Source organism: Mauremys reevesii, linkage group 6 (genome assembly GCF_016161935.1).
Source record: "Mauremys reevesii isolate NIE-2019 linkage group 6, ASM1616193v1, whole genome shotgun sequence".
Taxonomy (NCBI): Eukaryota; Metazoa; Chordata; order Testudines; family Geoemydidae; genus Mauremys; species Mauremys reevesii.
Genome location: NC_052628.1, coordinates 125,072,732 through 125,087,973, shown reverse-complemented (window position 1 = coordinate 125,087,973; position 15,242 = coordinate 125,072,732). Strand labels below are relative to the sequence as shown.

At 43.5% G+C, this 15,242-nt stretch overlaps 1 protein-coding gene across 17 annotated transcripts in view; it reads left to right on the top strand.

The window, feature by feature from the left end:
- Positions 1-13,834, top strand: part of DNAH6 (dynein axonemal heavy chain 6) — a 192,113-nt gene extending 178,279 nt beyond the window's left edge. For 12 of the 17 annotated variants that reach the window (XM_039543463.1, XM_039543456.1, XM_039543458.1 and 9 more), the window contains 6 exons: positions 1,888-2,015; positions 3,441-3,626; positions 5,150-5,222; positions 8,884-9,035; positions 9,444-9,666; positions 11,276-13,834. In XM_039543463.1, coding sequence (XP_039399397.1) covers positions 1,888-2,015; positions 3,441-3,626; positions 5,150-5,222; positions 8,884-9,035; positions 9,444-9,666; positions 11,276-11,379 — 866 coding nt within the window. In that variant the 3' untranslated portion in view covers positions 11,380-13,834. Of the gene's footprint in view, positions 1-1,887; positions 2,016-3,440; positions 3,627-5,149; positions 5,223-8,883; positions 9,036-9,443; positions 9,667-11,275 lie in introns of those variants that run through there. The other 5 variants (XM_039543457.1, XM_039543465.1, XR_005600162.1 and 2 more) reach the window with 4 other exon arrangements.
- The last annotated feature ends 1,408 nt before the right edge of the window (positions 13,835-15,242 follow it).

The following is a 15,242-nucleotide window of genomic DNA, read 5'->3' as shown; positions in this document are numbered from 1 at the left end:
TAAACAGTTGTGACTGTTTAATCCTTGTACAATAATTGCAGTTTTTTAAAATTATGCACTATTGTTCCATTAATATGCAAACACGTCAGGTGCAATTATCTGCATGTGGTGTTTTTTTCCTAAACTCTTGCCCCAGCTAGCGAAATGTCACTGAAATTCTCTGCTCTGTAATCATTGTGAAGATGTTTAATTTGTTCCCATTTTAAGAATGTGTTTCAATATGTTTTTAATGTCAAATGGTTTAATGGTTTCTCTTTGGAGAGAGGTGGAACGTCTTGGTTTTCAAACATGTATTTTGGAAATCTTTCTCAGTAATATGTACATTTTATTTTCAAGGGAAAATGTTGTTTGTAGATTGTGTATTTGGTGAACTGTTTTCATGCTCGCAGTGCTGCATGTTAAACAGCAGCACCATGAGAAGAATCAAATTTAATCTAACAAGAGGCCAGATCTTCAACTGGAGTAAATTGGCACTGCTCCCTTGACTTCAGTTCAGCTGATTTGTACCAGCTGAGTCTCTGGGCTTTCTTGTCCAAACATGTAAATTGTTAGGGACAAATCCTGCCCCTCCTGTGAGGGCACTAACACGCGAGTGTCCTTCTGCCTCTGTGCCCCATGGAAGATGTTGGATGCCTATGGGGCACAGATCCTCGCTCTACCCAAGCTTCCCTGAACATCGTTACCCAGCAGGGATTCAGAAGGGGAGTGGGACTGGTGGGTGCACCATTCAGTGATCCATCGCTAAGGCAAAGATTTTGTCATGGATTTTTTTTTCAGTAAAAGTCATGGACAGATCACGAGTAATAAAGAAAAATTAACGGAAGCCTGTGACCGTGCCTGACTTTTACTAAAAATATCTATGATAAAATGGATGGGACTGAGCAGCTGTGGGGTAACTGGGAGCTCTGGGGCCCCCCACCACCTGTGGAGGCTCAGAGCTCCAGGGTTCTCCTTCCACCTCACCAGCGGCGGGGAGCGCTGTGGGACTCCCCCTGCCACCACCGCAGTGGGGAGCTACGGAGTTTCCTTTGCCCCTCATGGCAGCCAGCTGCTGCAGGGATCCCTGTGCCCTTCGGTGGTGGCAGGGAGCAGCGGGGGTCCTCCTGTCCCTCCGGGGTGACTGGGGAGCTGCGGGGGTCCTCCTGTCCCACTGGGGTGACTGGGGAGCTGCGGGGGTCCCCCCGCCCTTCAGTGGTGGCAGGGAGCAGCGGGAGTCCTCCTGTCCCACCGGGGTGACTGGGGAGCTGCGGGGGTCCCCCCGCCCTTCGGTGGTGGAAGGGAGCAGTGGGGGTCCTCCAGTCCCACCGGGGTGACTGGGGAGCTGCAGGGATCCCCCTACCCTTCCACATCAGTGGCAAGGAGCTGCCGGGGTTCCCCTGCCCCGCTGCAGAGGGCAGGGAGCTGCCGGGGTTCCCCTGCCCCGTGGCAGAGGGCAGTGAGCTGCCGGGGTCCCCCTGCCCTGCAGCAGTGGGTGGGGAGCTGCCAGGGTTCCCCTGCCATTGGCAGCGGAGGTACCCTGCAGCTCCCTGCTGCTCCCAGCCGCCAGGGCTGAAGTCACAGATTCTGTGTCTTCCACGACCTCCATGACAAAACTGTGGCCTTATCCATCGCTCATTCTCCCTGTGAGGGCAGGTGGGCATGGTGGAGGCAACTCCAGACCCAAGGCTGCTGTAGCAAAGCTACTCCAAACAGTTGGATGGGAGCAAGCAGGGGGGTTATTTCCCGCCAGTCCCTGAGGAGCTCCCCAGCAGAGGTGAACTTGGAGACAGCTCATCAGGAAGGAAACTGTCCGTTTTCCGATTGAGGGATAACATTGTTCCTCTCCTCCTTGCCTCGCAGTAGTGACACCAGATCTTTCTGAGTGATAAACAAGGGCTTCTATTGCAGGAAAACTGGATATAGACTCTGCTTCAGAAAGCCTTTTTGTCAAGGATGGCAAAGGACGGGTGGACTCTTTAACTACTGTACTTGGACAAGAAGTGGATCGGTTCAACAATCTGCTCGACTTATTAAGAGTATGACACTCAACTGAATCATTTTACGTTGGGTGGCAGTGTTACCGGAAGCTCTATAGCTAGCTTGTATCCCTGCCCTGTGCTCTGTGGAGGTGTAACGGCTCCCCTTCGTGGTGCAGTGCATCTAAGGGTTACCCACAAGCCCAACTCCAAGAGCAGGGGCTCTTACTGAGATGTTCCTCCCATGGCAGGTGAGGGAGCTGGCTGCAAGGGGATGAGTATGCTACACCCCTTAAAGAGGAGTAGTAAATTACTCCCGTCCTCCCTAGTGAAGGTGACTAGACGTGGCTGTGTATAGAGTAAGGCCAGAAGGGACCACTAAGCTCATCACGGCTGACCTCCTGCATATCACAGGCCACCAACAACTGAAATGAGACCAAAATATGTCAGCCCACAGGAGACTAGGCTGTTATGTGCCACAGGCAGCAACGAGGAGGGACCAAGGTGTATATAACAAATAATCTAGCCCTAAATAGCTGTTTCTGTTATGGTGTGGGATCACCTGTTTAAATGTTTGCAACCATTGCATACTTGTCCACTTGGTAGTTTTGCTAGGTGGATTTCATCATTAGCATCTGGAGAAATTATTTAAACTCCTTACCTAAGAAGGGCCGCACAGATTGTTATGGGTGCAAGGGATTATTCTTACTCTTGCTGTCAAAACTTTGTAGAAGAGAGTAGTCTTTAAACAGTACTAATATTGGGTGGAAAAACGTTTGACCAGAGTACAAAGAAAATAAAAGGTTCAGGCTAGTGGTTTGTGACTGTAAACCATATGAAAATCCACAATATGATTATGTGGGGAGGGAGGCGTACAGTGCCAAAAGTCACTGTATACATTAATTTGATCAAAATATCCTTTATTTTTGCAGTAAAACCTATCTATAATTATTTAAACACATTCCATCCAGTTAAAATAACCATCGCTAGTGCCTGTTGCTTCCATTCCTCGGCAGCCAGAGTCCAGGAAGGTGGGCAGAGAAGAGAGATACTGTCTCTTCTTCTGCACTGCTTTCCTGCCTCTGACAGTTCTGTAAACTCAGTGACTTTTTCCCTAATCCCAGAGAAAACACAGAATCTGAGACCCACCCACAGGGGCCTTGTGACAGGCGACTATATCCAATGAGGAGACTTCTTGTTCTCTCATTGGCCAACTCTGACTGGGACGTGAGAATGGTCATGGCTCTGCAGGAGGTGGTCATGATCAGGCACTTAGCTTCCCAGATTTTAACTTGGCAGTTCTCAGTGTTCCATGAAATTAGTTCAAATGTTTATTAGCGCGTCCGCACATCTGCATTTAAAAGCCATGAGTGTTATTTTAGATTAAGTTTATGGGATCCACAATTCCCATAACAGCCATTGCAAAAATGCAGCTTCAGTAAAGGTATTTACAGTTTAGTACATTATAACATTTTTATTTTTCAGAGCTCTTTAGAAACCCTCAACAAAGCTATTGCTGGTTTTGTGGTGATGTCGGAAGAGATGGAGAAAGTATACAACAGTTTTCTTAACAACCAAGTTCCCACACTCTGGGCCAATGCAGCATACCCTTCTCTGAAGCCATTAGGAGGATGGGTAAAAGACCTTGTACTAAGGACAACCTTTGTAGATGTAAGTAAATTGCCTTTTGATGAAGTGGTGTGCTAGGTCCTTGCTCAAGGACTGAATTTGGTCATTCCAGAAGCTTGAAAGAGGAGCTTGGCCCAAAACCACCGTACCCAAACTTCCCACCTAATCCTCTCACCAGAATTTTAAAATGAAACCTGTACAACATGTAGCGCTCTCAGAAATCCTGGATAAAGGGGCACGAGGTAACCCAGATCCAATTACCAGCCTTATCCATTTCTGGAGACATGGTTTCAATCTGCCTTCAGTCACAAATGCCATTGTGCTCCATAGGAAAGGCATAATGCCATCGGGCCACTGGGCGGAGCGCACTGGAGAGCTGCTCTTGCTACTCTCTTAAAAAGGAGCTACTTGCACTCCCCACAACTCAGCTATCTCAGCATTTTCCTGTGTGCCAGGGTGGGTGAGATCATGCCCCATCTGGGACTGGTAGCCATGCCAGTCATGGTAGGTTTTCCTTTCTCCTTCCCCTTCAGTAAGACGTGTACTGATATTTATTAATGGTTTCCCGTTCTCCACCATAAGCTCGTTGCTGTTACTAGTACTGGCATGGACTCACTGGTACTGCAGGCATTGCCAGTGCCTGTAGGCTCCCTCACACCCCTTAGCTTTCCCTTCCCACAACTCTTTCCACCTTCAAAATCCCATTTTCAAAGTCTCTTCAGAGGTGATCAGTGGGCCGTGGGAGGATTACCTGACGGATCTTCAAAAGGTTGGCTAGGAATTGGACAAGCGTTTGAGATTGTGATTGCTTCACAGACCTAACCTCTGGAGTTTTTCCTTTTGAGATGTGCTCCTCCCTGGCATTAATGTGGAAATATCACTTTTTCCACTTCGGTTTTCCCCATGCTCCTTGTAGCGTGCCTGTGCCAAGTAGGATGTAACATGCCTATTGGCCATGTTCTGTATGGCAGCCTGGCAGCCTGTAATTACTACTTTGGGAGCTTTGAAATCTGGATCCAAATTTCCTGGCTTAGATTTATCTCTGATTCGACTCAAAGTCGAGGGGTGTTAGGATCAGGGGACTTGGGGCAACTTGTTATGGAGATACATTGGTCACTGTTAAAACCTAGATAAACAGATGTGGTTAACTCAGTGTTTGCAGTGTTCTCTGTATTTCTCTGTGTTTGCCACAGGGACTATCTAAGAAACAGTACAACTACTATGATACATTATTTATTTCTTAAGGCAGTTTGACCAGATTTTAATGATAACCACTGTAGGAGCCAGCTGTAGCATGCATACTTTATAAGTGTAAAGTGAAATGGACGTGGCTGTTATATAAGATTTTTTTCCTGTACCATAATGAAGTATAAAATCAACCGTCCCTGATTTGAATCGTGTGGAGTGGGGTTCTGATCTCTGCTGTATGTGGGTGCAGTTGAAGTCAGTGAGGTTCTGCCAACTTACAGCAAGTTGAGTTTGGCCCTTAATTTAATGAGAATATGCAGTAAAATAGGAAATGTGAAGCTTCATCAATAACATCCATTAAAATGTTCTGGTTTTAGTCCTGGCTCAGAAGGGGTCAACCGAAGTCGTTCTGGATCTCTGGTTTCTTTTTTCCACAAGGATTTCTGACAGGTAAAAAAAGTCAATTAAAAGTAACGTACATGCATAAAAGCTTGTCTTTCCTGTTGCCTGCTCTACAAAACAAAAAATGTTGTGGGACACAAAGTTGCCAAGTCCATGGGTGCTCTGAAGCCCTGTAGATGTTTTCCAGGACTTTCGGGGCTTCTTCTTTGCACATAGCTGAAAATGGCCTGGGTTTTGAGCAAACACTAGCTCTTTTTGGCTGCCATCTGCTGAGCTCTGATCAGGATTGCCAGTCCTTGTGGTACACCCTCCCTAGTGAGACATGCAGAGTGTCCTGTTTTGCCCCATCTCACCAAAGAAGAAGAGAAATAGAGAGAATTTCCTGCAGCCCAGTAACTCTCACTAAAGGCAAGTGGAGCCTTTGTATGAGAAATAGAAGCAGAAGAGTGTGCAGCCCTTTCTGGCTCTGTCCTTTCGCTTTTACACCTATACAGAGAAGCTGGAGGGGAGGGTCTTTCCAAGCCTTAGCCCTGCAAGAAGAGTCTGTACAGGAGGAAAGCCTTTGCTAATTCTCCCCTCACTGAAGCAGAAACCAAAGATTGGAGACAGCATCACTCAACTTGATTCTTTCCCCCCCCCTGAAAGAGAGCGGTCTCATAGCCCTGTCTCCAGCCAAATCCCAGAAAGCTGAAAGACTAGCATTTCATCGGAATGCAAGTAAAGAAAGAAAGTACATGTAAATGAACACAGTTTGATTTGTTTTAGACAGACTGTTTTCAAGTGGGCAGAGAAAGCATCCAGATTGCTGTTACACACTATACATAGTTATTACTGAGAGCTCTGCTTCCTTGATTGCAGAGTAGAGTTAATCATTGCAATACTTAGATTATAAAACTCCCACTTGTCTGTCACTAAGATACAGGGTTCCATGTGTCTGTGTGCAAGTTTGTATGTTTCCAACATTTTTCATGCACTAGTCATAGCTAAGGGAGTGTTCTGTTAGCTTGCAGTTTTCCAGTTTGGGTGCAGAGTAAGGCCGAGTGAAAATTGGAATTTCCATCCCATGGGAAATTCAGATGTTTCAACATTTGTTTTCATCACAAACCAGGATGAAAAGTTAAAATATCATTGTCACAGAACAAGATGTGTTCATGGCAAGACATTCCGACACTCCCAAATGGAAATGTTTCCTTTTGATTTCTTGCATGTTCAAAACATTTGGCCTTGGGTCAGTTCAACATTAAACTATATCTCCTTATGCTGTCGCATTTCCCTATAGTGCTTAGTATCGTCTTTTTCCCCTGTAGGCTGGGCTTCCTGGCCAGACGACAGCTTCCGTGATGCACTATGGCCATGTGATTCCCATGATGTACCCCACAGTTTGGTTGGAGGAAAGTTCACGTTATCTCATGGGAGATGTAGTCTGGCTAAGGAACCTGGCCCATCAGAGAGAATGGGGCAGCATCAGGCACCCAAAACTACAACCTCGTGAGGTGATGTGGCATGATAGGGAAATGCAGTTTCATAGAATCATAGAATCATAGAATTCAAGATCAGAAGGGACCATTATGATCATCTGGTCTGACCTCCTGCAAGATGCAGGCCACATAAGCCGATCCACCCACTCCTTAAGCAAGCGACCCCTGCCCCATGCTTCGGAGGAAGGCGAAAAACCTCCAGGGCCACTGCCAATCTACCCTGGAGGAAAATTCCTTCCCGACCCCAAATATGGCGATCAGCTGAACCCCGAGCATGCGGGCAAGACTCTCCAGCCATACCCTCTGGAAAAAGGCTAACAATATCCTATCATTGACCCATTGTACTAATTACCAGTGTGGCACTTAATTGACCTATTGACTAAGCCCATTATCCTATCATACTATCTCCTCCATAAACTTATCTAGCTTAATCTTAAAGTCATGGAGGTCCTTCGCCCCCACTGTTTCCTTCGGAAGGCTGTTCCAGAATTGCACTCCTCTGATGGTTAGAAACCTTCGTCTAATTTCAAGCCTAAATTTCCTGACTGACAATTTATATCTGTTTGTCCTCGTGTCCACATTAGCACTGAGCTGAAATAATTCCTCTCCTTCCTGGTATTTATCCTCTAATATATTTAAAGAGTGCAATCATATCTCCTCTTATCCTTCTTTTGGTTAAGGAAAACAAACCGAGCTCCTCAAGTCTCCTTTCCTACGACAGGCTTTCCATTCCTCGGATCATTCTAGTGGCCCTTCTTTGTACCTGTTCCAGTTTGAATTCATCCTTCTTAAACATGGGAGACCAAAACTGCACACAATACTCCAAATGAGGTCTTACCAACGCCTTATATAACAGGACTAGCACCTCCTTATCCCTACTAGAAATACCTCGCCTAATGCATCCCAAGACTGCATTAGCTTTTTTAACGGCCACATCACATTGCCTACTCATAGTCATCCTACGATCAACCAGGACTCCTAGGTCCTTCTTCTCCTCCGTTACTTCCAACTGGTGCGTCCCCAGCTTATAACTAAAGTTCTTGTTAGTCATCCCTAAATGCATAACCTTACACTTCTCACTATTGAATTTCATCCTGTTACTAATACTCCAGTTTACAAGGTCATCCAAATCTCCCTGGAGGATATCCCGATCCTTTTCCGAATTTGCAATACCTCCCAACTTGGTGTCATCCGCAAACTTTATCAGCCCACTCCTACTCTTGGTTCCCAGGTCAGCGATAAATAGATTGAATAAAATCGGACCCAAAACCGAACCTTGAGGAACTCCACTGGTAACCCCCCTCCAACCTGACAGTTCTCCCTTCAATACGACCCTCTGCAGTCTCCCCTTTAACCAGCTCCTTATCCACCTTTGGATTTTCATTTCGATCCCCATCTTTTCCAATTTAACCAGTAATTCCTCATGCGGTACCATATCAAACGCCTTACTGAAATCAAGATATATTAAATCCACTGCATTTCCCTTGTCTAAAAAATCTGTTACTTTCTCAAAGAAGGAGATCAGGTTGGTTTGGCACGATCTACCTTTCGGAAATCCATGCTGTAATTTGTCCCAGTTGCCATCGGCCTCATGCTCTGTAACCACTCTCTCCTTTAAAAATTTTTCCATGACTTTGCATACTACAGATGTTAAACTAACAGGCCTGTAGTTACCTGGGTCACTTTTTTTCCCCTTCTTGAATATAGGAACTATATTAGCTAATTTCCAGTCAAACGGTACAACCCCTGAGTTTAGAGATTTATTAAAAATCATCGCTAACGGGCTTGCAATTTCACTCGCCAGTTCCCTTAATATTCTAGGATGTAGTTTAATCTTGAACTGACTCAAAACATTTCAGGTCAATTCAACAAACCAAAAATATTTAGATTCAGGCTGAATTGACCCAAAATGACATCATTTTTTTAGATTTTCCAAATTTGAAAAGTTTTAGCAAAATGAAAATATTCCTATAGAAAATTTCAGTTTTGCAGAAATTGCATTTTCCACCAAATAGTGAGTTTGATGGAAAATTCCCAATCATCTCTAATGAAGAGCAAGATGGTAGTTTTCAGAATTTTTATTCTCAGTGATAAACATGCAGGCAGCTCTGTTGCATGAGTGAAATGTCTTGTTCCCGTTTACAGTAGGTCAAGTGAGCTTTCTTGACTGCACACTGCGACTGACCCCTCTCCCAATTTTATTTAAAAAATACTTTTTTTCAATTTGCCAGGCACTCTTCAAAATCATGCTCGGAAATATAACTTACCAATAGATGAGCTTAGTTTCAGCTATAATGTCATCCCTGTTTATCGAGATCAAGCACAAGTTACAGAAGCATTAAAAGTGTGCCAATTTGGACAAGAATTACCTATGGATATGCAGGTATTTTGGAGTTTATTATCAATACTGAAGTAAAAATAAAAATCCTTCCTATCATCTCTTTTGAGCAAAAATTGACATTGACTCTGCATAAACTGAGATTAATACTACTGTTCAATAACACACAAAACTTTGAACGTCAGGACTTTATGTTGTGTTTTCCTTAGAGCGGGTTGAAAAATGTTGAAAATTTGTCTAAAAGAATTTTCATCCATAATTTGAAAATTAGATAATTTTCAGGCAGCTGTAGTGGTAGAGTTTTCTAAGTACGTGTCCTGTCCTCTTCCCCCAGGAATCTAGAACTTCTTGTGGTGATGTGAACGTGTCATACAATTTTGATCATTCAGTTCATTTTTGTTTGTTCATAAATTTGGGAGATTTTGCTTTCTTGTCACCTGCTGTTTATTTCAGATACCCTCTCCAGAAGATGGTGTGTTGGTACACGGGATGTTCATGGATGCCAGTCGTTGGGATGATGAAGAGATGGTTATAGAAGATGCCTTACCTAGACAAATGAATCCAATGTTGCCAGTGGTGCATTTTGAGCCCCATCGAAATTATGAACCAAATCCATCTTTGTATCAATCACCACTTTATAAAACTGGAGCCAGAGCTGGGACACTCTCCACCACAGGTAACTGTTTCTTTAAAATCATAGTTCTCATCAAAATCAGAAGTATATAATGTGGAGATTCTGGATGGGGAGTACTCAGACATTAACTTTGTCTGAACTTTTAAATGAAAGTCATGCCCATAAGTCATTAAAAAAGGAATTTTTCCTAAGTTTGCAATAAGAGCTCAAATTTGGCCTGTGGCTTCTTAGTCAAAACAATTCCACCTTTCTCCGTATGTTATTTACTTGCTGTGTAATAATCTAAGAAGACTGAGAAGGAAGAGAGACACGGGTCCTGCGGGAATGGCTGAGAGCAATTGAGGCTTTCCTGGCTCCGAGGGAATGCTCTCAGGTCAAGCCTTAGAGAAAGACAAGCAAGCATTTGGACTGTTTATTGTTTTCATCTCTGTTTTCTCCAATATGTTTTTGTTCTAAATAAATAATACTTAGCTTTTTGATAAAGCTGTTGCAATCTGGAGTTATTAATGCAATAGTATAACTCTGCAAAAAAAATAACTTTCTCCAAATACAAGTAGATTTTATTAGCTCCACACTGCTAGGTTTCAGCTTCAGATGCGAGATTCAGAAGCTGACTAGGCAGCTAAAAGAAGGTAGTAATATCAGGAGTTACAGAGGCCATGTGAAATAAGTGTGCCTTCTGGAAACCACAACCACCGACAGCTCCTTTTCCTGCACGTGCAGCTCTTCACCGCTTCCCCTTAGAAACATTGCCTCATTTTCCTTCTTATTGGTTGTGTCTTCCATGTACAGTCTGATTTTATTACAATGGTCACTCTTAAAACCTGTGAGTTTCCTTAGCTACCTAAATAAAATTGCGTTAGGGATTTTTTTTTTAAATACTAGGTATTCACAATAGCAAATATAGTGATTTCTGTAAATATGCCCAAATAAATGTGTTAGTCTCTAAGGTGCCACAAGTACTCCTCATAACCATATCTGTTTCTGAAAGACAAAACTCTCACATTTTGAATGGAGACTACTGAAGTCCTGATAAAATTAATGGAGTAAATTCCTTCAAATGTATGTAGATACTGCAATTAAGATAACAAAAATAATACTTAAAAACCACAGCAATCCATAGGGCCATGTTGAAGTTGTGTTTTGATGAAATCAACATTTCTTTATATTTGAGGAAACGAATGGGACAGATTCTGACTTGCTTATATTGAATAGCACCTTACCTGAAATCAGTGGGACCACTTGTGGAGTAGGTGCTACTCAGCGTGAGTAAGGATATCAGAATCTGGCCCAGTGTACCTGCTTATTACATAGATAGAGTAAGATTTCTGATGCCCTTGACTATTCATTTATTTGTTTTTAAGTGCTTAAGTTTTGTAAATGACGTTATAGGTAAGTACCCTGTTGGCATTTAGCAATTTTGAAAGTAATCAGTTTGCTTGTGAAATTATATCATACTTTGCCTGATAGTATGTGACACTGCCCACTGATATCGGATGAAAGATGTATTGTAATGCAATAGGCATGAGATGTAGCAACCTTGGTTCTGAATGTGCTGGTTGGGGGGGTTAAATTCTCCGCCATAATGTGGCGTTGACATAATGATTTGCATTGCAATGGTAACAGTTTTTCTCTTTGCTTTTTTAACTAGGTCATTCTACCAATTTTGTGGTAACAGTCTTATTACCCTCCAAAAGACCAAGTGACTACTGGATATCGAAAGGATCGGCCTTGCTCTGCCAACTGAATGAATAAGCAGGGTGCCGTTCCAATCCAGCAGGAGTATGTGTAAATCACATTCACGATGTATACCAACAGAATGGTTTTAGCATTATCACAATCCTAGACTCCTGATAGTATAATAATACTGACTACTAATCTATAATTTAGTTTTTCATTTGTATTAGATTTTATAAAATAAAATGTTGCCTGATATTCTTTTTCCATTGTTATTTTTAGGCTAGTTCTTATCCTCTTACTGCTTCTGAGATTTATGCACCACTGCTCCAGTTAAAAATACTCTTCCGCAGTATCTGCATGTTTCATGTAAAGAAACATGCTTTGCATTGGGATGCTAAGCTACTATAACTGCTGTGCTTTACTTTCAGCTTTTATGCCTTATTTTCTGTCTCTGGAGATTGATGATGATGACAAAAGGCTTTAAGCAAAAATATTAAGAGTCCTTGAGTAACTGATTCTAAAGGTCATTCACTGTCCTGCCTGCTATATTTTAGCCATAAAAGCTGCAGAAAGAAATGGGTATCTAACCATTTTAGAAATACTCCATCTCTATGGCTGAAGCAACTGAGTACCTCACAAGAATTAAAAGAGTCCATTACAATTATCAACTATAAGCCTTTCAACTTAGTCTCAGTAGCAGGGCCCACTGGTCACTAACGCCAAGCCCCGTTCCAGTTTATTTCTGCAAATTAGCCAAAGACTTATACAAGACAAACAGCTCTAGCACTGTGTCCTGCAGCTCACCAAGCTCAAACTCCAAAGGAGCAGTAGCAAAAGGCACTGGGAACTTCACGCTGCTGGCTTGGGAACGTTCAGAAAATTCAGCTCTGGAGCGTACGATGGAACAGTTGGATCTCTCGGAAAACTGACTCAGAGACTACTTAGAGCTTTATATGGTATAGGTCATGATCAACACCTTGAACTACACCTAGAAGTGCAACTAGTCCAGATCATGGAGCACTGCTGTTATAGCAGATAGAAGATCTTCTTACACAAGTCAAACCACTGTCATCAGCACTAGCGGCAACTTCTGGATGCTTCTCCAGCATAGTCCCAGGTAGAGCACATTACTGTAATGATCTAGCTTTCAGGGTATAAAGGTATGGAACAGTGTGTATCTGAGGGGAGAGGTAACCTTCCTAGCCAATCACAGATGTTAAAGGCACTACATACTATAGTCACATGCGAATCCAGGGGAGCAAAGGATCCCTATGACCAAAAAACTATTGGTGAGGTTGGACATATACCTGCAGCGAAAGATGCACTAATAACTTCAAGCTGTTCTTTTAGATATTGCAGCTTTATGTCCATTTATCTAGGAGGAACTTAAGCCAGTTTAGTCCCATCCACTTGCCTGCCTCTTTCAATACTAGATCAGACACCATAGTATATGGGATAATAATGATACAATGTAGATCTGATTGTCATCCTCACATTTATGGTACTGCAGGGGAAAACTTCTTGTTGCCCTAGCAGCGATATATAGACACACAGGAGGAGAGGTGACAACTTTGTCAGACCTCACATATAAAGGCCTGCACAGAGGACGAGTGAATGCTCTCTGCCACCATTTGGGACCTCTCAAAGAATAAGGAGAGAACCCACAAAAGACCTTCCTGTCAACTCCTTCAGGATTTAAAAGGTACTCAACAAAGGTTTGTGCTCAAATCAATATGGACTCTTTACCCATGCCCATTCTCAAAAGTAAACCATCAGCAATAGTTAGTGTAACATTACACTCCATAGTCTTTATGAAAATATGCTCATGATACGGATATGACATGACTGAGATGTACTTTATGCCAGATGGCTCATGTAAGATAGCATTGGAAAGGTTGTGAGTTACTGAATGTGATTATCCAATGTGTATGCCTGTATCATTTCTATATCTGAAGTTAGGAATATTGACTATGTAGCTGTATTTCAAATGGGTTACTTTGGGTGTCACCCCCAACTAGCCCTTCAGGTACAACAATGGAAAAGCCAGACAGAGCTAATGGCCCATTAGCAGAGACAATGGTCTGTAAAAGACCTTAGTCTTCCTGTGGATTCTGGAGACAGCTTACGAGCAATGACTGCCACAGCCATGCAGAGACATGGGTCTGAGTCACCTGGCACTGGATACCCCGTCTTCCCCTTTTGGAATACTAGACAAAGGGTTCTGCCTTACACAAGAGCTATAAGGCAGGAGAGTGACATCATCGTGGTTCCCCTCTGCCTCCCCACCCAAAGAGACACTGAGAAACACCTGGAAGCAAGAACTGAACTGAGGGGAGAAAGGCTGAGCCCAAGCTGGAAGGGCATCTAGCTTGTAAGTAATAATACCTGAGGTCTCAAGCTGCAGACCAGTGCAGCTGCCTTTCAAGACTTTCTGTAACTTGCCTGTAACAATATCTAGGGTGAGAAATTAGTATTTGTAACCAATTTCTTTAGTGAAACAAGCTTAGCTTGCATATTTTGTTTTATTTGCTTAGTAATCTGCTTTGTTCGGTTTGCTATCTCTTTAACCACTTAAAATTCACCCTTTGTAGTTAATAAACTTGTTTATAATAAACCCCATTTGTACAGTTCATAATTGGGGTGGGGAAGAGGCTGTACATACCTTCCTCCACATTGAGGGAGGAGGCGGAGTTCATAATATATCTTTGGGTCTGCGTTACAAGGGAGGTGGGCACCTGAGTGCTGGGGCAGGTCCCTTAAGCTGAGTCTTCCCAGAGCTGATCTCAGTGTCTGTCGTTCTACAGTTGGGTGTGGCCCTGCCTGTGTGTGTACCAGAGGAGGCTTAATAGCCTGGCTCAGCAAGACAGGTAAAAAAGCTGCCCAGGCTGGCGGAACAGGCGGGCTCAGTGGTATCCCAGCACATCAGGTGGCATCTTAAAGGGGGGCTACTAAAACCACGCCCAAAAGCAGCCTGCTAGAGGTCAAGGATGCTGAAATATCCGGAAACCACTGGAAGTGCTTCAGCTTTACTTTACCAATTATCTTCTCCAAAAGCAACTGGTTATATACTGAAGGGGAATAAGTAAAGCTTTAAGGACAAAAGATGGTTCCCTGGGCAAGCAGCCTCACCACTACCTGTTTGAATGGAATTTTTGAAGTTCTTCTTCATAATGGGCCCAAGATCTCCCTACTGCTCTCCAGCAGCAATGATGGGAAAGTTCTGGCTCACCATTGTGGGAAACAACTCTTGTCAACTCCCCTAAGACCTCTTTGGAGAAAACCAGGATAGAAATCAGCCAGAGAAGGCAATGTGTTATCATTGATCAAATACCCAAGAATGTGGTAGGTTCCTCACAGACATACAAAGAGTTTGTAACACCAAAGGGTAGAAGTTTTACTCATGGTGTGAAGACCACATCTTCTGGTAAACACTTTGGGAATAGGGCCCCCTGTCAGCCCAGATGGCCAGTTGTAATCTGCTGGCAGATTAAAATCACACCAGTGTTAATGCAGCATAGTCCGTCCACCCCAGCCTTGGCCAGGCCACTTCTCGACTCCGTGGCAGACCCCAAAGCCAGGAAAGGGGCCCACAATAGGCTGCACAACCTTATTAGGGCATATATATATATATCAGGAAACTTTTGTGGGTTGCTTCACAAAGTTTACCACAGAAACCGTTTCTTCAGTTTCCACATTGAACTGTTCTTCCTAATAAGGGGAAAACAGTTAGGGCACTAAGCAGCCAATCAACGTGTGCCACACTCAACTTCTAAACTATATACTTAGTCGCCCTTGTATAGTAATCAGAGGGTCCCGAAAAACAACTCAACGTCTGCCAGTCCAGGTCTGATCAGCTAGGACTTGACCCTCCCACTCCCAATCCAGCCCGAGCACGTGTCGTGTAGCCGGCCCGAACGCACTATGTATATGCTCTCCTG